The 23,357-nt window shown below is 47.0% G+C and overlaps 1 protein-coding gene across 1 annotated transcript in view; it reads left to right on the top strand.

The window, feature by feature from the left end:
- The first annotated feature begins 3,192 nt into the window (after positions 1-3,192).
- Positions 3,193-23,357, top strand: part of LOC138580190 (alpha-2-macroglobulin-like) — a 273,947-nt gene continuing 253,782 nt past the window's right edge. Inside the window, exon 1 of the mRNA XM_069650527.1 lies at positions 3,193-3,299. Coding sequence (XP_069506628.1) covers positions 3,223-3,299 — 77 coding nt within the window. The 5' untranslated portion in view covers positions 3,193-3,222. The remainder of the gene's footprint in view (positions 3,300-23,357) is intronic.

Genomic DNA, 23,357 nt, shown 5'->3' with positions numbered 1-23,357 from the left:
GTTTGAAGTGCAACCAAACCTAAAAGGAACCAAAATAAACGTGACAGCTAAAAACTGTTTAAGAACACTAAAGAAAACACAAGCTCATAACTCTGGGGGCAGAAGCCTCACCATGCGTATCCAGTGAACAGCGGGCAGAGATGAACCTATAAACTCCGGATGATCAGCCCGGAAGTGAGAGCCTAGAAACAAAGGAAAGACTAGGTACAGAGTGCGTGGCTGTAAGAAATAGAAACAGGACTTTCACCTGAGCACGAGCCTCAGAGTCCTAGAGGCCAGGCACCCTCTATCCGCGCTGTGTTGTGCGCTCATATGTTAACATTAATGTGACCTTGTGAGAGCCAAAAGAGGACACTACCAGTTGAGTCCGCCATTCTCCTTTATCATTCACAGAGACAACCATCAGCGCATCACACATGCACAGCTGAAGTACTAAAGAAAAAGAGGGTTCTTTAGCCCCTTCTCCTTTCACGTTACAAAATAGTAAGGTACACCAATGTGAGAAATGAGGAGGGATTCTGGGGGAATGCCCTGAGCGCCTGACAAACATTTTGTGCTGCGCTGAATGGACAAACATGCACGCAGAACTGACTGAGCACAGCAATTGAGAATGTTAAGAATGAGTTTTGAGGTGTCCCTCAGCCTGCCAACCAATGTACACAGGAAGGCATAGCTCTCAACCATTTGCCTCGCAAAGGCGGGTGAAATCACCCGATTTTGTTTTTGGCGGGTGAGACGCCCATTGGAATGAATGGGCGTGCAGGAGGCTTGGCGGGTGAGTCAGCCCTTTGCAAGGCGGGTGGCACCCGCCAAAAGCAGGTGAGTTGAGAGCTATGGGAAGGTGAAGTGGATACCTGCGTTCCAAAGTATGTATTTGAAAGAGAGAGACAGTGGCAATGCAAGATAGTGAAATGGGACCGGTCTGCAAGAGGCCAGTGCTAGGACTGCAGGGTTGCAGTTTATTCTGCTGTGTACCGTCTACTTTCCTCTTCCCCCGACTGACTCCCCTTAAGCTCTACCAGCTTACACTACACACGCTGATCCCCTGCATACGGCGTGCACAAGTCTAGCCATTACCACATGAACAGTAACCAAGTCATGACTAAACTCTCCAGTTTTGCCCCATCACTCCCCACACAAGCAGCTAACCAGACCCGAAAGCACTGTAGCTTATCAGATATTGGGCTCTTCCCTGTGTATAACATACTGCACCTAACACATTGAACACAGATTGGTGCACGGGAACCAGATGCTTCTGACCTGCACCCATGAACACCACAGGTTCCTCTTGTGCCTCCAGCATTGTTCCACCAAGGACTCCCCCCAACCCCTCCAACCCCTTTTCTTACAGAGCCTTGCAGAGAGAAGTCACCAAATGTGGCAGAAGGGCCCCTTACATTGCCATTCCTTTAAAGAAAAGACTTCAGCACATATGCATAATATAGCATTTTGCATCCACACCTCATTTGAAAAGTACCCATAACCAATGTCACCTTAGAATTTTGCTGTGCCCAAACGCAAGACTGATCATTCAGGCAAAAACGATGTCATTAGCTAAACCTAACTCTACCAGCACAGGTGCAAAGGCTAGAATCTCACCATCAAAATCAAGCACTTTGTAGAAGCACATTCCGTGTGCCCAGCTGGGTGGACAGATTTCTAGTGCTAGGCAATAATGCCACTAGGAATCAGTCAATAAGAAAACAGACAGCCACGTGCCCTCATCTAGAGCCCTTACACTGGGCGCCACCCTGAACATACAGGGAAGTCAAGCTGTGTTGCTTGTAAATACATCTCTGTATAGAAACAGCCCGACCTACATGAATAATAAGATTTATGTAGAAGGTCAGACAGCCTCTCAGCCCCCAGTGTCAAGGCATAGTTACCCCCCCCCCAATTGTAAAGACCAACTACTCCAATTCCACGGGCCAGAGCTATGGAGTAGCCTCCCCATAGAGCGGGGGCTTGACTCTAGATGTTCATTCATAAGGAAACCGAAAAAAAAAACAATTCTGCTGATTGGGGCTCAAGAAAGGCTAGGCATCTGATTGAGTAGACTACTGGGGATGGGCCTTGCCTTACAGGAGTACACCTTATAACTATCTCCCATACAGAAACCACAGGGCATGAAGGAGAAGGGGCTCAGAAGCCAGGTGCATACACATGTTCAAAACCTGGCCTAGATTGGTCGGTATCACTACATATAATTCCCACCAAAAATATTGTTGTATATATGGTCGTCTGGAACGGCCATAGGCGATATTTTGTGGGGGGGATCATTTTTGGGGTTTTTGTGGAGCAGGGGTTGTGGGGGTGTGCCCCGCTCCTTTAAAAAATAATGCAGGGGTTGCGGGGGGGGGGGGGGTGGGGGTTTCGTCCGCAGGTTCCATGCCTTAATATTGCTGCAAAAATATGGCAATATTTTGGTATGGTGATATTTTTGCAGGGATATTAACACATGGAACCGATTGGTCAAGGTCTGGGGGGTGGGCAACCACTCCCAGGACAGAACTGCATGGGAATGGAATAGCCACACAACCAGGTGGGGAGGGAGAGTCAGACGAATGCAGGGGGAGCAATTGCATAACTGTACTGATATGGGGAAACAAAGAGAGACCAAGTTGGGGGGTTCGGGGGGGTTGCAGTAACTGAAAACATGTATAACAAACACAAAACAGAGGGGGAAACAGAAGCAAGGTACAATGAAAAGAATAACCTCGAAGTGAATAGAGGAAACAGAAGAAAGAAGAAGAACGGAAACGATAGAAAACACTAGCGATATAGAAAAAAATAGGGAGGTAAAAATTAAAGCAGAAGCTGGTAACGATATGTTAAATGAACTAACGGAAGAAGACAATGTGGCAGAAAGAAGGAAAAAGGGGACAGAATGTGAATGTCTGTTCATGGGACCGGGTATTGTGCAAATGCTTTCGGGGTGATTTTAGGCCGTGGGGGGGGGGCGGACGGGGTCGGGTCTTTTAGGGACTCGGTTGAGCATTAACTCATTATTTACCCTCAATAGATTGCTGAGATCAAGCCATGTTTGGGCCACTAAGCAAACTTTGCAACAAGCAGTGCCCACCGCCCACCTCTGGACCTTGTCTCGTCCTTGGGGACTGCGGGGGAGGGTGGGACACCTGGGGAGCCTGGTGGTGTATATAGCTGCCCAGCGCAGAGTCGTGCCCCAGAGTTGCAGAGGAGGCGACCTGTGCAACCCTCAACATGTGGAAAACCTCGCTGTTCCACCTGTGCCTCGCGCTCTGCCTGCTCCATGCCGCTGCACCGACACATCCAGAGCCGTAAGCATGCCTTACCACCCCTATAACGGGTCTTTACTAAATGCTAAACCGGATCACTATGGTTTGGGAACAGACCGCCCTGAATGCTACTCACATTTCTGGGATTGCATGTGTTAGATTACGAGCGATGCATATATAGAGGGGCATTTAAGTCTGGTTAGCTAATCTAAACGGTGTGCGTGCATATGCGATTATGCATTGTAACCACAAAGCCCCCTCAACGTCCTTTTTAGTCGATTACTTTTTCTGTTTGTAGTCCAACATTTCCAATAAGCTGATCAAACTTTAAGCCCTTCAAGAAAACATATAAATATATGTGTAATATATAAATGACACTGGCCTGAAAAACAAATGAGTTATTTGCTGCATGAAAAAGGAGAAAACAAAACCTTTGTAGGTGCCATCCAATCAGAGCTACTTTCTCTTGAATCTCTTACTCATTTACAACAGTGTTGTCTTGGGAGGATAGCTCAGCGGCAACGTGCTCGCCTTGGAAACAAAATAACACGGAACAACACAGCTTGGAGCCCCGGGTCTGCGCTTATGGGTGTTAAGCGCGTTATAAGTAACCTATCATATCGTTAAATAATGACCCCTGGAGTATCATTATCGTCCAATCCATTGTTATTCATGGCCAAGACACCATTTCCGAATTCAAGCGCAGATGAGGAAAGTGTACCTGTCCCAAAAAGCGGATACTTCATAAGGCAGTGTCCACTAAGCCGCTGCCTTTTTGGCATGGGGGGCATTGACTTGAGTTAAGCCTCTTTTCACAGCCAGCCCAAGCTCATGACCCTGGGGGAGGAGTTGGTCTCTTGACGCCTAAGGACAAGCACAGGTCCTGTGCTAAGGCATCAAGCCCACTCGCTACCTTTGCTGATTTTTGAAGAGAAGGAGGCTGGGTGAGGGTGGCTGGGGTGGCTGGGGTGGCTGGGGGGGGGGTTCCTCAACCAATGACAGAGAAGTGGGGCCCAGTAGAACACAATGCTGGGGGACATGGGAGTTTTCTAAACCAGTTTGGTAGTAGCAGGAGAATATTAGTTTTAGCTACTTTTTATGGCACTTGTAGCACAAAATTGCAGCACCCACTCTTACAGGAGAGAGAGAGCAGGAATGTGTGCTCTAAACTGAGGATGTCTGGTTGTCATAGCAATGGTCAATTCCATGGCATGAAACTGACAAATGACTAACATAGCTTTTTCCAAACTCCTCTGCCCTCTACACAATGAGAAGTTCAATAACAATATTTGCTCCAATCAGCAGATTTGTAAGAAGCAAGTCGGGTCATATTGTGGCGTTCATCCCTGATAACGGTCCGGCAGCCCAAGTTATCGGCCCTACCTTTGCTCGGGTGGATAACAAGGGCTCTGGGCTCTTATCCCCCGTTCCAGCCCTTTTAACGGGGGATGAAGGCTATTAGCACCCGGAGTTACCAAAGCAGAAACTTGGGGTGCTAAAAAAAGGATGTTCCTTCCTTCAACGGGACGCACGCGGCGCCCCGCTGTAGGAAGTAAAATCCTTTTCAAAGATGGCCACCATGGAAAGGAAGGCGGGGCTCCATACAGAGCCCCTCTTCTCTTTCCATGGCGGCTGGGGAAGGTGAGAGGGAGGTGTGGCTGCTGTGCCAAGGGTCACCACAGCCGAAATAAGGTAAGTGCAGAAGGTGGGGGTGGTAAAGAAAAGAAAGTGGGGGGAAGCGGGCAGCGAGGCGAGCCAGCCATCAGGCGGCTTGGACCACAGGCTTGTACCGGCCTTTCAAACCCACGTTCCTAGCCCCCTGTTTAACTGGCTCCCCCCGCTGAGGGTACTAATGCGCTATTTTCATGGACAATTGGGCTATTTAGGGCTACTTTTGTTTTTTCTCCTTATGAGACTGCCTTTCTACAAACACGCCCACCCACCACTTGCACAGTCTCATACCCCCAATCCACTCCCACTATCTAACCCCACCCACCCTCTCCACCCCATTACATGCCTTGGTTGGGGTTTGCTTGAGCTATTTTGGGCTACTTTTGACAAGTCCTCCTGAGGCTGCATTATTCTTCTTGTTTTTTGCACCAACAAACTACCATCATCCACCCACCCCACTCCCCTCTCTCTAACACCACCACCCACCCTACCCCTTCCATCTCTACCTCCATCCACCCAAATCGCACCCTATCCCACCCAATTATCACTCCCTCTACCCCCACCCACCATAGCCCCACCCTGTTTACCACCATCCACACTCTCTGTCCCCACTATCTCTACCCATCCACCCTGTTTACCACTACCCACACACCCTCTCCCCACTATCATTATCCCCACCCACTCTCCCCACATCCACCCACCCATCCTACCCTCACTCTCTCTTTGACCACCCACCCTACCCCCACTATCTCTAATGCCACCACCCACCCTACCTCCACTCTCAACCCCACCCCATAGCCCCTTTTGCTTTACCCCAACCACCCACCCTATCCCCACCCTATCTACCTACACCCACCCAACTACCCCCACCCACCCTACCCCTAACTCTCTTTACCCCGCTCACCCCCACTCCATCTATGCGCACCCACCATTTCGCCATTCTCTCTACCCCCACCCACCCTACCTCCACTCTCCCTACCAAATGCCACCCATGCACTCTATCTCCACACTCCCTACCCCACCCACCTTTCCTACCCCATTCTCTGTACTACCACCCTACCCACACAATCTCTACCCCCATCCACCCTCCCTACCCACCCACACTCTCTACCTCAACCACCCTACCCCCACTCTCTCCACCCCCACCTACCCCCACTCTCTCCACCCCCACCCACCCTACCTCCAATCTCTACCCATACCTTCACTCTCTCTACCCCCACCAACCATACCTCTAGGTTCTCTACCCCACCCACGCAACTACCCCACCCACTCCCCATGCCCCCTCTCTATTCCCACCCAACCACTTTACCCCCATTGTCTATAATCCCACCACCCACTCTATGCCCAATCTCTGTAACGCCACCCACCCTACCACTACCCCCTCTACCCACACCAAACCACCCTATCTCCACTCTCACTACCCCATGCACCCTACATCCACTCTCTCTACCCACACACCCAACTACCCCTACTCACCCCCCACTACCTCTATCCCAACCCTCCACTCTCTCTACCCCCACCCACCCTACCTCCATTCTGACTAATCTCACCCACCCTCTCTACCCCCACTATTTACCACCACCCTACCCCCACTCTCTCTAACCCCACCCATCAACCCTACCAACAACCACCCACTGTGCCTTCACTCTCTCTATCCTAAACCTCCCACCCTATCACAAATCTCAACACCCACCTTACCTCCACTCTTTCTACACCCACCTACCCTACCTCCTCTCACTATAACCCCACCCAGCCTACCTCCACTCTCTCTACCCCACCCAACCCCCCTAGCCGCATCTCTACCCCCACCCAACCACCTTACCCCGCACTCACTCTAATTCCACCACCCACCTTACCTCCACTCTCTCTAACCCCATTTAACCCCTACTCTCTCTACCATCACCCACCCACCCAACCGCCACTTTCCCTACCCACCCACCCTACCTCCGCTCTCTAAAAAAACTGCACTGTCACTACCTCGTCCACCCCCCAAAAACCTACCCCACCACCCCTCTAAACCTCATCTCTACCCCCACCCGCTCTACTGCCCACTCTCTCTGCACCCACCCACACAACCCTCATTATCGCTACATCCTACTACCACTTTCTCTACACCCACATACCCCCACTCTCTTTAACTCCACCCTACCTCCACTCTATCTACCACCACCCTACCTCCACTTTCCCTACCACCACTCATCCTGCGACCACTCTTTCTAACCACACCCTACCTCCACTCTCTACCCCTATCCAGCCACTGTACCCTCACTCCCAACCTCCACCCACCTTACCCACACTCTCTAGGCTACCCACCATCTCCCCACTTTCTCTACCCTCACCCTGTCCCAATTCCCTCTACCCCAGCAACCCACCTTACCTGCACTCACTACCACACCCAACCCCCACACTCTCTACCCCCACCCATCCATCCTACCCACACTCTCGAACCCCACTCACCGTATCCCTTATCTGCCTCCACCCATGCACCTTACCACCACTATCTCTACCTCCAACCACCCAGCCTACCTCCACTCTTTCTATCCCAATCCACCTACCTGTAAAGGTAAAGCATCCCAAAGTAATCCAAAAATAATCAAAAATAGAGTGCACAAATTGCAAGAAAAAAACACTTTTTAATGTAAATACGGTCTGAAGAATCAGACAGTTCTGTGCAACTGATGTGAGTACCATCTCAATGCGCACTCCAGGCAAAAAACACAGAATTAGCATGTTCTACAAATGCAACATTCATTTTAATCCTAACATTTTCATTCGCTACTTGTCATTGACATTGTACGCCAGCGCATCCTCTTCAAAACGCTACCAATCATGCACAAATGCATACATCACAAAGCACCCCTCTACCTCTCCTACAGAGTCGTCTTACCGCAATACATCTAGACCTACAACAACACCTTACACCAACCTAATGCCCGTTCTCAAAGTAATGCGTGCCCGAGAAGGTGCAAGGTTCAAGCTTCCCGTTTATTGCTGCCAGGCACTGGAACTCCCTGCCACAGGTCCTCAGAGCTGACCCCCTCAGCAATCAAAACCAGACTGCTCGCCTTACAAGTCCACACACTGCCACCGTGATATGTTTATGACTAACACAAGTAGCCTACTAACATTGAACTATGTGTGAAGGAATATGCATGTATCTAGTCATTCAATGTTAGACAAACTAAGTTAGGGGCTAATGTAACTCCAGCTTCCTACCTAAGTAACAGAACTAATCCATGTGAGTTTGGGCTAATGTAACCCAGCTCCCCATATGTATTTACTGTAACTAAGATGTTATCTTGTAACAGTGCCTCGATGCCCCCAGGCTGTGTGTGTGCTATATAAATGCAAATAAATATATTAAGCCCTTAATGAATGCTATACCTTAAACAATATGATGGAGGTTTCCGTTCTCAGCACCATCAAAATACCACCCTCAAAAATGGCCAGCTCAGACTGTAGCATCCCACAGAGATGGACCAATCATATTGTGAGTGGAAATCAACAATATCAACACTTTGTTACAACCCCTGGAGCACCACAATCACTTCCCATAATTGGGCCTTTTGGCTTTCCACCCCTTGCAACTGCACACTCTGCAACTCCTATCTCAATACATGATGCCAACTCTGTAAGCAACCTTCTAGTTATATTCTCACATGTATGAGGCCCTGCTCTTGGTGATTCATTTCTTCTATTTAGTTAAATTACACCACAATACCAATTGCTCACACTCGCAGTGCGGGCACTGTTGTTTGTGCCCTCCCTGTCTTATACGTGCAAAAAGAATAAAACAGACACTCCCCGGACAGGGAATAAGGCACAAGAGAGCAGGCTGCGAGAGTTCAAGGAACAGTTTATCTAGATCACTGAGAGAGCTCCGACAAAATTAACGTTACATTACATTTTATAGAGTAAAATGACGCAACTAACATAGGATACTACGTGGATCCCGTATTGGTCAGTTTGCACATTGTCTCAGGTGTGGGTGGCATCTCTTCCTCCGGGTTGGTTGCTTGGTTGGCAGGAGGATAGACGTCAGACATTTGTGCTCCGGATGGGCGAAGGTCAGGTCGCTGTGAAGCAGGGTGGTCACTATCTAAGCTAATCTAAGCTAACATAACTCATTCTCTATAATACATGCACTAAATATTAGTGGTTCAAAAAAACTATCAGTAGTTCATCATGTCTTCTCTAAAAGTCATTCAGGTGCCTATATCATCTATAGCATTTAGATTATACAAGTCATAGGTTAAGGGTCTTGACCACTATAATACAATGAGTGTTTCTTACACATGCAAAAATCTCAGATATGCGGCATTTGTTAGTACTGGGCACGATATACTGCAGCGGAGGTCTCATGTTAGTTAGGGGTCTGCTTGGTGGGCATCATGGCATGGTCAGTGATCTGGCACATGAAAGGAATATCTTGCAGGGACACAGGGTCAGAATGGCAGTAAGTTTCCACTGACCAGGGTAAGAGGGCAAGAACACTATTGTGGAGATGGATGAGCTATGTGCTTAGCTCATGTTGGTTTACAAGCAGGATAGTGATCTCAGAGGAAGAAAGATATGTTACATTTATTATTTGTTGCAAGCACCTCCGGCTTCAGCGTGAGAATGGAGCTGCAGAATTTTCCAGCCAGAGTGGGAACAAGGGTGGGGGCCTTGTGCTCCGAACCTGGCTGCTGCGAGGAAAGGGAGAGAAGCATTTTGTACTATCGCAGTGAGCCCTGGTCACCAAGATGGAGTCAAAAAGGGGGTACAAAAATGGATGCCCTGTGTCCTGCTCAGTGGTCCCATCTACGCGAATGTAACCCAAAGTTAACATCGCATAAGGGCAAGGGGTGAACCCACTACTGGAGGCACTTGGTCCGGGTCTTGTACTGAGAAGTGAAGGATGCGAGGGGCCTAACGGCCCCTCGCTCCCACACATTCCTCCCTTTTGTTACATCTAAAATTACGAATATTTATTTTTTATTCTTTTCGTTCTCCCTCCGGTAGTACTCAGCTTCTGCAACTGCTTCGTCCTATGCTGGGGTACCCTTTATTGGCATCCATGCCCTGCACACGCTTCTCAAGCTATTCCCTCTTCTTGCATATTCATCTGGTGTACACGTCAAGTAGATCCCACCATCTCCATCTAAGTCTACCCATACCTCTCTGTGCCATTGCAACTCCCTTGGTTCCTTTATCGTTGTATGATGCAAATTATCAACCCTGTCCCCATATTGCCTGTAAATGGCTGTCATCCTGTATTGCGGTGTGGTGTACTCCCCTGTTTGTATTTGTGCATCTATCATGGTAGCTACCGTTTTCGGTCGGCCCATTGTTACCATCATTATCATAGCTGAGGTAGGCATGCTTTTCTTACAACACCGGAGTCCCAGTTGGCACACACAGAAGAATAGGAGCACAAAGACGATGATTGGGACGAGTATTTTCATTGCCACGTTTACCCATGATGGTATCCAGCTGAACAGATTGTCGAACCATGTGCTTTCCTCTGCACCTCCTTCTGTTCTCATCCTCTCTCCTAAATTGTATACTGCTTTTATCACATGTGAGAGTGTCCCGTTATCAGCATCTTCAGTTGGCACAAACGTGCAACACGCTCCCCCTGATTTTTTGCAAAACAGCACCTGTGTGTTCATTCGTTTATTGTCTGCGAAGGTACATGCTGCTTTGTTTTGGCCGATGGGATCTTCCTCCCTCACAACAATTGACTGGAAACTGTTCAGTATCCCTTTTCATACTAACCTTGGCTACTTGGCGATTTCTGCGAAATAGCAGGAATAAAATTCAATTAAACGACCATAGCTCAAAACTGCAGCCTAGCAGAATAGCGTGGAGCAATCTGCAGCCTTTCCCAATTCCCTATTCTAACATGGCAGACCTCTTGCTCATTACAACATCTAATAACTCATGAAAGAACAGTTATGCTACATGTTTTGCTTCATTGTGTAGCAAACAACCGAAAGCCCCTTAAAGTGTGGCAAAACTATTTCTATTACAAATATGTCAGCCTACCAAAACCACATGATAGCTGCATCACCACTAGGGCCTAACACCTTTTCTCAAAGAGTTTTCTCAACTGATATTTCCGCACATGTTTGGGACGGCGCACTTGCATCTGTATGCACCGTACGGATGCAGACGTATGAGACTGATACATAGGTGATACATTTGGAATTATACACTTTGATTGGCTTTAAAGCAAAAGGGAAAACCCCAGCTATTCCTACTGCTACAAGGAGTTTCCCTGCCTCAAGTGATAAGTTAAGGAGTCAGAAGATCCAAAATTATAAATGTCCACAGTCGTGTCCAATCGTACTTCTGTCCCCAGTGGACAAACTTTGCTGAAAATGTTGGGGGGGACATGACCTCTGAAGAAAAGGTGCCCCATTCAAATGAATGGGGACAAAATAGTGTGCCATGAAAGTTGGGGAGGACAAACACCACCGCCCCCTCTAAAATTACACCCATGTCTGTCCCTAACACTTATAAACAACTATGGATAAAGTCTCTGCTAGGTCCAGAAGCATGCCTCTCTCCTTCTGGACTGAGGGGTTTTAAATTTCTTGGAAATCTGCAAGTTATAGGGTTTCCTTTCCCCTGATTTTCTTTCAATGTCCAAAATACCAGAGGGGACGACTCCCTCCCCCTGGTTTTCTTCTAGTGTTCACACATGCCAGAGGGGATCACTACCTCCCCTGGTTTCCTCTCAGTGTACAATTATCCTAGAGGGGATGACTCCCTACCCCTCGTTTTCTTCCAATATCTACAAATGCCTGAGGGTATCACTCCCTCCCCCTGGTTTCTTCTCAGTGTACAAATATCCCAAAGAGGAGGACTCCCTAACCCTTCTTTCTTCTCGGTGAACAAATATCCCAGAGGGGATGACTCCCCACACATGGTTTTCTTCCAGTGTCCACAAATGCCAGAGGGGATGACTCCCTACCCCTGGTTTACTCTCACTTTACAAATATCCCAGAGGGGATGACTCCCTACACTGGTTTCCTCTCAGTTTACAAATATCCAAGAGGGGATGACTCCCTACCCCTGGTGCCGTCTCAGTGTCCAATATCCCACAGGGGATGACTTCCTACCCCTGGCTTCTTCTCATTGTACAAATATCCCAGAGGGGATGACTCCTTACGCCTGGGTTTCTTCCAGTGTCCACAAATGCCAGAGGGGATCACTACCTCCCCCTGGTTTCTTCTCAGTGTACAAATATCCCAGAGAGGATGACTTCCTCCCCCTGGTTCCTCTACTTCGTTATGTGTGGGTCCCAGATCTGGGTTGGTAAATCCGGTTCTTTTCCTCTCCAGGTACTGCGCTGAAGGAGAGGTATGGTGCTCCTCATATATCTTAGCTCTTCATATTGCTACCTGACTGTATTCTTTGAAACCAGGCCAATACCCTTTAAAAATGGCCACTTCTGCTTTAATTGAAGCCCAAGGAAACTGGCCACTCACAAAGGCACCACTGCAAGGCCAGTTACTGCATATTGGCACCCCCCATGTCGGCAAACCAGCTTTGCCTGTCCCAGGCGTCCCCATGCCTACTTGGGGACTGCCGCTTTTCTCTACAACATCTCAGATGTCCCAGCTCCCCAATACAGGTCATGACTGAGGTAAGCCACCTCATACTAAGTTCCAGAATTATGATGGTATTTGTGACCACCATGGCATTATCGCCCCTTCACTTCACCCTAGTCCCCATAGTAACGATAATCTGCTACATAAGCTTCCTGGAACGTATCGGCATGCCGGATCGCATGCCCTGCCCAACTCGAGTCCATTTCTGCCTCCTGTGGCATATCCGCAAGCCTTGCCCCATGCCAGGATCACCCTGAGTCCATTTCTGCTTCCTGCGGTATATCCACAAGCCTTGCCACAGCTGGCGATAGCAGTAGCCATGGCCCCAGTTAAGCACCCTTTCCCATCGCCCACATACTCTGACATTAGCAAACCTGCCAACCTCCCTCAGGCAGGCAACACTCATAGTGCTGCTGTGCACACCATCCTTCACATTACTGCCTCACCAATGCCCCTCCAACCACCAAAATTCGCCTTTACACACCACTCACTTAGTCCCTCATGGCGCAGAGCTTTTGCACCAGCAAATAATCTACACCAGCAGACTAGCATCTATTTTGCCCACAACCAGCCATCACCACAACTCTCCAGCTTATTCCACAAGTATCATTGCAGCGCTCATTTTGTCTCTAGAGCTACTAAGTAAACTAATAATTGTGAATCCTTTTTAAGGCATGGAACTCTCCAATGCCCTTGGCCACACTGCACGCCCCATTCAACCCACTCAGTTTCTTCCCACCCTCTCCTACCAGCCAGCACACCATACCTAGCTTGCCCCAGCCAACACATCTCATTGCACTATCCAACATTATCTCTCTTTACTAAACATGACCATCAACACCCAGGTTGGCTCACACCCCCCCACACTCCACCCCCACCCTCCACCCACCCCTGTACTGATACCCATTCCACATCAAGGCTCTCTTCACTGCCAGCTAACTCACCCCCATCTCTACCCACCTACCTTCAAGTCCCGACTTGCATGCCTCAGCTTGCGTACCCACCACAGCTGCCCCAACACCCCCACCTCCTCCACCCCACACCACAGTAACCACTCCAATCCCTGCCCTTCAACCCTTTTCCTGCACACTCATCAATGCTCGCTCCATTGCAGCCCATGCTACAAACATTTGCAACCTCATTGTCAATTAGAACATCGACCTTCTAGCAGTAACGGAACAATGGTGACACCCTGCCGCTCATCCTGCTCTTACCATTGCCATCCAAGAAGGCTACACCATCCTACATTGCAACCGTCAAAATCACAAAGGTGAAGTTGCCCTTATCTACAAAGACTCACTGGATCTCTGCAACAGCCCCCCACCATCATGGGAACTACTCAGCACCAAACGTACATTCTCATATACCTCCACCATAACGTTGCCCATTATCTATCGCCCTCCAGGCCCTACCAACTCCTTTGAGAGTTACAAGTAAAACGGAAAAACACCAGAAATTCACCAGCTAAGCAACCATAACTTGCACCACCACTGTGCACTGTTAAGACTAACACCAGGACATCAAAGATGACATCACAAATGTCATTGATGACATCACATATCTAGCCTACTTGTTTTTGTTCACTGACATATCTAGGCCAGGTGGTTTTGTTCACTGACAGTCAGAATATTAAAATTCAAAACAAAAAAAAAAATATATATATATATATAGACATTAACCATGTTGTACGTTCTTAAAGTACTTTCCTTAGGGTTTGGTCACAGCTTATGGTGCCCATATATGGGGGCAATAAGCAGTCCTGAAACACACAATTCATGTGTATACATGATGATGAATTTTAATGTTATTGACATTTTCTGGTGATGTTGTTCTTTCTTCCTTACTTTAGTTTCCCTGTATGTGCTTCGGATTTGTATGCATTGTGAGTCTTCATGTGTACTGTTTGTACTAACACAAGTATGTAGTAAGTTTGGAATTATTAGCTATGTATTCCATGTTTAACATTACTCAAAACTCTGATAAGGTAGCAGAGTTGTAGAGAAAGTTGAGCGTCTGTGCAGTTGGAGAAGCCTGAGTGTCTTTTCCGTGTCCATTGACTTGAGGAGGAGCTTGACTTTAAAAACCCTCTTTTACCGCTGAGCGGAGCAGAGTTGGAGAGTTAGCTGGCAGTCTGTGCAGTCTGTGCGGAGTGACAACTGATCTGCTTGCCGTTTGCCTCTCGCTGTCTCTGCTAGGTGCATTTGCCAGCCGCGCTATTGAGGTGAGAATTGTCAGTAAGTGTGTTGTTTACGTTTTTGTTCCTGATTAAACAACAAGTCCACCATGCAACCTACCCACCCTCTACCACCCGCATAAGCTCCTTGACTTTGGTGTTGCTTGCTGTGGGTAACGTCAAATATAAACCCCAATAGCATTTCTAAGTGGCTACTTAATCTGGAGAGAAAGTTAAGGGTGAAAGTCCTCTCTTGGAACCTTTGTATCGCTCTTTTTTCTCTTCCTGCAAATACACTTTAAGTGAACTCCTTAATGCACTTCCTTCTGTGTTATATGGATCAGTAGAGCAGCGACTGTGGGTAATACCTTCGAGCCGCCTCTCCAATTGCCAGGAGGTAGAGAGGAGGAAAGAGGACTTGTCGACTTACACTGCTGTCTACTGCAGCAGCACTCAGTGAAGTGCCAGGTTTGGTGATGGTTTGCTTGGTGGCTTTTGAGCACTTACACTTTGGCGTATACATGAGACCTGACAATAGTGTTTTTCCAGCGAGGATTTTTCCCAAGAGATGGGCAGGAGCGGACACTAAATTCCATTACATACTCCCCTACTCAAAAAGGTTCTAGTCCGAGGGGAGGCATGAGAAAAACAGACAGGGGTAACAATAGAAAACTTGGGGGGAAGAAAGTTGGGTGCTGCTGTTAATAGTGATCGGGTTCAGGATGGCGAACCCGTAGAGTTTTCTCCCCCTGTGGAGCCAATACCGGTGGGCCCAGTGAAACTACCTTTCCCTTTTGGGGGTAACGCAGAGTGCTGCAGTTTTGCTTTTCCTAAAGCGGTGTCAGCGAAGGTGGAGGTACCTAAATTGCCCAGGTCAGAGGGGGTGGCGGCCCAAAAGGTGAGATGGCATTTTATGGCCAGGCCCCCGCTGTGTGGCAACCCAAAGAAACTGCAGGGTCCCATCCAGTCTCCTGGTGGTGTTCCACCGGCATCTGTAAAGTCCTGTAATCAGCCCTTGAATAAGAGTCACCGTGTGGTAAACAACCACCATAGCTGGACTAGAGACAGATGATGCTTACAATGCCATCGGTTGCCAGGGAACTTTGAACTTGCTCTGTCCGTAATGAATAACTAACAGGATCTAGTTCACGTGGTGGCAAATCAAGAAAAAAAGCTTGCTTCCATAATGACAAAAATTTCAAATATCGAAGGCTACATAAGATGTTTAGAGGCCCACTCACCCTTAAACCAGGGGCAGGCGGAACTGCAGCAATCATCAGTGACTTTTCCCGTCACCTTGAGTGTCTTGTCAATGTCTTCTTTTGTGGTGGAGGAAGTTGTTAATACTGCCATGTGTTATGAGGAGGATGTGTCAACCTGAGACCATGAGGAGGGTGTGTCAACTAGAGAAGGTGGGGAAAGGTCACACCATTCCTACCAGACGTCCCCAGCTACTCTTCAGGTAGCTGAAGATTTGTTAAATGAGATTGAACCTGACCAGCCAAGTGTGGAAGAGGTAGCCTTAGTGCCGGATAAGTTTGAGATATTCAACCGGAGTAAGGGGAAAAAAAAGACAAAGCGTTGCTACCTCACAATTTAATGGGCCCAAAATCAAAGAACAAAAATGGATTGAAGAAAAACAGACAGAAATTGGGTGACCCAGTTCATCCAGAACTAATCTACACCCCAGCCCCGAAACAGAGCGTGACGGCAGCGGGCAGTAGAACAAAGTGGGGGTCCCCAAATGACTTCATCACAAGAGAGGAGGGAGGATGACCACATTGAGGAAATGGTGGTTGCCCCCGTAGAATCGCATTTTCAAATTGTTAACTCCTTTGATACAAGGTGTGACTCGGAAAACGAGATAGAGTGGGAAATTGTGGGGAGGAAACGGCAGACACAGGCCCCTCCCGAGGTTTTTGAAAGAGCTGGTTAGGTGCAATTCATGGGGAACACAACAGAGAGCCTAGTTATCCAAGGCGCAAGGGGAGATTTAATAGAAACAGGGGTCCCGTGTCAGGGATTTAAATCCTAGGCCAGCTCCGTTTATGACGCTCGAGGAACGCAAATCAGCAGTAAGGGTGGGACCTAGACAAGCTAGTGGAAATTACTAGGGGGGAGGTGAATAACCACGTGGTCCTGTATAATCTACCCCTGGATCAGAAGAAGGTTGTCTGTAATCGCTCCAAGGTGTTGGCCATACTGTGGAAATCACATGCCTTAGCTGACTTATCCTCAAGGGATAACCGTTGTTACCGTTTTAATATGGACAAGGTGAGCCTTAATTTCACTTCCAGCATGGTACTCAATCAGGAGTTGGCTGAAGCGGACGTGATTAGAGCCTTGCCCTTTACAAACTACCAATTAGAAGTGATGGCCTCAGGGACTGGTTATAATGGGAGAGAATTCACAGTGCGGGTGGAGGGTTTAAGTCACGCAGTAGGGGAAGAAGACTGGTCCTGGGCGGCGGCCACCATAAATGCGAGGCCAGGTGGCCCAGCATTAAGGGGGTACCACGTGTGGTGTGTGTACACAGGTTGCCTTGATGTCTTGGAACAAATCGATGTGATCACGGCACTGCTCGTAAATGCGCCGACGGAAATGTCGTTGCCAATTACGGCACGGCGCAATGATCAGATAGATCACTTTGCCTGCATCCCCTGACCCGCATTCCCCTTCCCGACCCCCCAATACCCCACCCCACTTACATTTATGGCGGCACACACCTGTGTGCCGCCAACATTCCTCTATCCCTGCTGCGTCAGATCCTCCCACTAACATGGATCACAGCTGACGCTGCAGGGTGCTTTTTTTTTAACTCCCTCGCAACACCCGACTCCCATTACTGTGCCCAAGGAGAGCAGGGGACACCCCTGCAACACCTGCTCTGCTTGAATGCAGCAGTGGGAGTCAGTATTTTGTTCGCCCCCAAACTCGCACTGATTACAGGCGTAAAAATGTGGGCGACATTTCAGTACGTTTGCTCATGGAACTGTAGGGGATTTTCACACTTTTTTCAGCCTGACAGTGTGGATCTGTTAAACTATGACTTGTTTTCCCTCCAAGAGTGCTGGTTGTCAGAGGCTCCCATCATTGATTGGTACTTTGTTGTTCTTACACCAGCTATTAGAGGTGACAGGGGGTGCCCTGTGGTGGGACTGTTGACAGGTGTATCTAAGAAGGTCTGGGTGGAAGTAGAGAGCTTGGCCAATCCAAATCCCTACATCCAGGGAATCAAACTTGTTTGTAACAAAGAAAACATTCCGGGTAGAACCGACACCCTGTTAATATTTATTTACTGGAACAACGCAAAAAACACCCAACAGGATTTGTTGGAATCAGTTGTAGAGATTTGGTTTAGTTGTGTTGGTAGAGGCCTACATTCTATCATAACATGTGGAGACGTGGCCAGTAGGCGTTTGGACTGGCCAGCTGGTAAAAGTATCTCTGGGATCGAAAAGATAGGTCGGGGAAGGGGGCGGGCCTGGGGGGACCTCATGAAGGTATGGGTTTTATTAATCCTCAATGGGAACATTAATGGTGACGAAGTGCCACACCACACATGGGTGAAGGGTCTCAAAGCAACATCCTAGATGATGTTTTTGTTTAGGAGGATGTCTAACCAGAGTTTGAGTCGCTATCCATGGTGGAATCTTTGAAGAGCGACCATCTGCCACTTAGAATTGCACTGACAGTTCCCTCTAGTAAGCAGGACTCGGGAGGTTACGCCTTTGACCTAGAGGTGAACGTGGGGAGAAACAAAATAAGATGGAATGAGTACAAAATGACAGCCTTTAGAAGTATTTTGGCCTCCGGTGAATTCAAAAGCTATTTTGTGGAAGGGTTTGATGGAAAGGGTGTGCAAGCGATTTGGGCGCAGATTTATAATCGGCTGCCAAAAGGAAACCGGGTAAATGTTACACAGGCACACATTTGACTGGGTTATCTTGCTTAAAAGGAGAAAGCTACGGATCTCCCTTAAGGAGACCGGCCAAGAAGACAGGATGAGTAGGAAGCATCTGAATGCGGCTTATCAGGCTTGGCTATGACCCCACCGCCACCTAATTTCCCAGAGTGACGCCCGTAAAATGTTGTTGGTCATGGCTAGTAACAACTCGCACAACTTCTGGAACTTAATTAAAGACAATGATAAAGTTCAAACGGGGTCCCAAATAAACCTGATATCGGAAGAAATGTGGAGGGCCCACTTAACCGAGATTTACAAATCAGCTGCTGATATTGAGCAAGAGTGGATTGGGGATGTGAAAAAAAATGGCAGAGTGGGGGTTGACTTGGGATTTTGATTATTTGCTTTATTTAATATCCTGGAGCAAAAAACCAAGAAGCATGCATTAGGTAAGATTTTGTAGAGTCCAACTGGTGTGGGATTTCTGCTGTGGGACCTTACAAGACTTATGTGCTTGGTATTAGTGGCACAACCTTTAACATAGGTCTGTACTACACAAGTCGGTAGAGTGGGTGAGCAGCCAGCCTTATCTTAGAAGGGGAACTGTGAGCTGTAGAGCAGTGCAATTAAATCAGTAATCACACGTATGCAAGTGTACACTTACACCTATAAATGTTATATTAAAATTATTTATTTCTATATACATAAAGCGATTGAATCACACTAGGTTATGTAGCAACTAATAGTAATCATCAAGTAGAATTTCAGAATCAAGTTATTCAAGCAGGAGTAATGTAGGTAAGTAAATTATTGCTGTGCTAAAACATTTCCAGGAAACAGAGTGACATCAGTTAAGGTCAGTAGTAGCCCTTATGGTTCACCATACAATATTGAGTGTTTGTTTGTTTTTTTGTTTGTTTGTTTGTTTGTTTGTTTGTTTGTTTGTTTATTGATACGGTGCCCGAAAACCCTTGGGTAGCTGGGCGCACAGAATAACAAGAATGCTTAGAACTTGGTTACAGGTTGCTTATTACAGGTTGTTGGTAACACACATTGTATACAGTAATTACATTATGTACATTCTTTACATGTAAGGATGGAAATGTAACAAATTATATACAGTAAATACATTATGTACATTTTACATGTAAGAGTGGAGGGGTATGTGTGCCATAAGGTCACAATACTCAGGGTCACCGGTTTCAGAGGTCATTGCGTCGAAGACAGGTGCGGGTCTGGTGCCCGAAGCTGTTGTAGGGCTGGTCCCTTCTTAGTTCAACTGGTAGGGCATTCCAGTGCTGGGCTGCTTACACAGGGAAGCTATTACCTCTTGTTTTTTTTAGTCGAAATCTAGGGGTTTGGAGGCAGAAAGAGTTGGCTGTTCTGGTTGGTCGTGCAGTGGTTTTTCTTATTATTCTATCCCTAAGGTATGGGGGGGGGGTTGCATTGTTCAGACATTTGAATGTTAGTGTGACAATTTTGAAGGTGATCCTATCGCTAATTTTTAGCCAGTTGTATTTTCTCTGCACATTCGAGATGTGCTTTCTAGCTGGGAGGTTCAGGGCCGTTCTGAGCGCGTTGTTTTGTAGGGTTTGAAGTTTATTGATGATGTATTTATTTGTGCCTGGATAAAGTGCATTGCAGTAATCCAGTTTTGAGAGGATTAGTGCATTGGCTATGATAATGCAGCTAGCTGGTTAGAGGAAGGGTCTGCATGATTTAAGCTTGGCCAATCCCAATCCCTACATCCAGGGAATCAAACTTGTTTGGAACAAAGAAAACTTTCCCGGTAGAACTGACACCCTGTTAATATTTATTTACTGGAACAACGCAAAAATCACCCAACAGGATTTGTTGGAATCAGTTGTAGAGATTCGGTTTAGTTGTGTTGGTAGAGGCCTACATTCTATCATAACATGTGGAGACGTGGCCAGTAGGTGTTTGGACTGGCCAGCTGGTAAAAGTATCTCTGGGATCGAAAAGATAGGTCGGGGTAGGAGGCGGGCCTGGGGGAACCTCATGGAGGTATGGGTTTTATTAATCCTCAATGGGAACATTAATGGTGACGAAGTGACACACCACACATGGGTGAAGGGTCTCAAAGCAACATCCTAGATGATGTTTTTGTTTAGGAGGATATCTAACCAGAGTTTGAGTCGCTGTCCATGGTGGAATCTTTGATGAGCGACCATCTGCCACTTAGAATTGCATGGACAGTTCCCTCTAGTAAGCAGGACTCGGGAGGTTACACCTTTGACCTAGAGGTGAACATGGGGAGAAACAAAATAAGATGGAATGAGTACAAAATGACAGCCTTTAGAAGTATTTTGGCCTCCGGTGAATTCAAAAGCTATTTTGTGGAAGGGTTTGATGGAAAGGGTGTGCAAGCGATTTGGGCGCAGATTTATAATCGGCTGCCAACAGGAAACCGGGTAAATGTTACACAGGCACACATTTGACTGGGTTATCTTGCTTAAAAGGAGAAAGCTACGGATCTCCCTTAAGGAGACCGGCCAAGAAGACAGGATGAGTAGGAAGCGTCTGAATGTGGCTTAACAGGCTTGGCTATGACCCCACCGCCACCTAATTTCCCAGAGTGATGCCCGTAAAATGTTGTCGGTCATGGCTAGTAACAACTCGCACAACTTCTGGAACTTAATTAAAGACAACAATAAAGTTCAAACGGGGTCCCAAATAAACCTGATATCGGAAGAAATGTGGAGGGCCCACTTAACCGAGATTTACAAATCAGCTGGTGATATTGAGCAAGAGTGGATTGGGGACGTGAAAAAAAATGGAAGAGTGGGGGTTGACTTGGGATTTTGATTATTTGCTTTACTTAATATCCAGGAGCAAAAAACCATGAAGCATGCATTAGGTAAGATTTTGTAGAGTCTAACTGGTGTGGGATTTCTGCTGTGGGACCTTACAAGACTTATGTGCTTGGTATTAGTGGCACAACCTTTAACATAGGCCTGTACTACACAAGTCGGTAGAGTGGGTGAGCAGCCAGCCTTATCTTAGAAGGGGAACTGTGAGCTGTAGAGCAGTGCAATTAAATCAGTAATCACAAGTATGCAAGTGTACACCTACACCTATAAATGTTATATTAAAATTATTTATTTGTACATACATAAAGCGATTGAATCACACTAGGTTATGTAGCAACTAATAGTAATCATCAAGTAGAATTTCAGAATCAAGTTATTCAAGCTGCAGTTATATAGGTAAGTAAATTATTGCTGTACTGAAACATTTCCAGCACACAGAGTGACATCAGTTAAGGTCAGTAGTAGCCCTTATGGTTCACCATACAATATTGAGTGTTTGTTTGTTTGTTTGTTTTTTTGTTTGTTTGTTTATTGATAGGGTGCCCGAAAACCCTTGGGTAGCTGGGCGCACAGAATAACAAGAATGCTTAGAACTTGGTTACAGGTTGCATATTACAGATTGTTGGTAACATAAATTGTATACAGTAATTACATTATGTACATTCTTTACATGTAAGGGTGGAAATGTAACAAATTATATACAGTAAATACATTATGTACATTTTACATGTAAGAGTGGAGGGGTATGTGTGTCATCAGGTCACAATACTCAGGGTCACGGGTTTCAGAGGTCACTGTGTCGAAGACAGGTGCGGGTATGGTGCCTGAAGCTGTTGTAGGACTGGTCCCTTCTTAGTTCAACTGGTAGGGCATTCCAGTGCTGGGCTGCTTGCACAGGGAAGCTATTACCTCTTGTTTTTTAGTCGGAATCTAGGGGTTTGGAGGCAGAAAGAGTTGGCTGTTCTGGTTGGTCGTGCAGTGGTTTTTCTTATTATTCTATCCGTAAGGTATGGGGGGGTTGCATTGTTCAGACATTTGAATGTTAGTGTGACAATTTTGAAGGTGATCCTATCGCTAATTTTTAGCCAGTTGTATTTTCTCCACACATTCGAGATGTGCTCTCTAGCTGGGAGGTTCAGGGCCGTTCTGAGCGCATTGTTTTGTAGGGTTTGAAGTTTATTGATGATGTATTTATTTGTGCCTGCATAAAGTGCATTGCAGTAATCCAGTTTTGAGAGGATTAGTGCATTGGCTAGGATAATGCAGCTAGCTGGTGAGAGGAAGGGTCTGCATGCTTTAATAAGTTTACCGGTATAGCCTGTGGATGAGGCCAGGGAGTTCACTTGTTTCCTTAGGGACAAAGTGGAGTCCAAATAGAAACCAAGGGTTTTCACTTCTTTGGCGACGGGGATTATATTGCCATCGATAATGAAGGAGCTGTAGTTGGAATCAAGTTTTTTTAGGTTGTTGGGTGAGCCTAGAATGAGGATCTCTGTTTTTTCATCATTCAGACAGAGGCCATGGGTTGCCATCCATGCCTGAATGAGGGTGTACATTTTGTTTATTAAAGCTGTATCCGTAGTGAAATTGCCTGAAAGGGGGATGAGGATCTGGGTGTCATCTACATAATTTGTGTAGGTGACACTCAGTCTGTCCAATTTGTCGAATAGAGGTTTCGTAAACATATTATACATCGTTGGCGAGACACAAGAGCCCTGTGGGACTCCACATGTTGTCTGGATAGGGTCTGCAGAGTCTAAGGTGGAGAAGACTTGCATGCTTCTGTTGTCGAGAAAGGATTGGATCTAGGCTATGGCTTCACTTGAGAAGTGGGTGGCTGACGCTAGGTGTTTGCAGAGTACTGTGTGGTCCACTAGGTCAAAAGCCTCTGACAGATCAAAGAGGAGTAGCATAGCT

Source organism: Ambystoma mexicanum, chromosome 3p (assembly GCF_040938575.1).
Source record: "Ambystoma mexicanum isolate Mex_15411 chromosome 3p, UKY_AmexF1_1, whole genome shotgun sequence".
Classification (NCBI taxonomy): domain Eukaryota; kingdom Metazoa; phylum Chordata; class Amphibia; order Caudata; family Ambystomatidae; genus Ambystoma; species Ambystoma mexicanum.
Note: the sequence above shows the minus strand (reverse complement) of the source record. Positions and strands in the feature narration are given on the sequence as shown.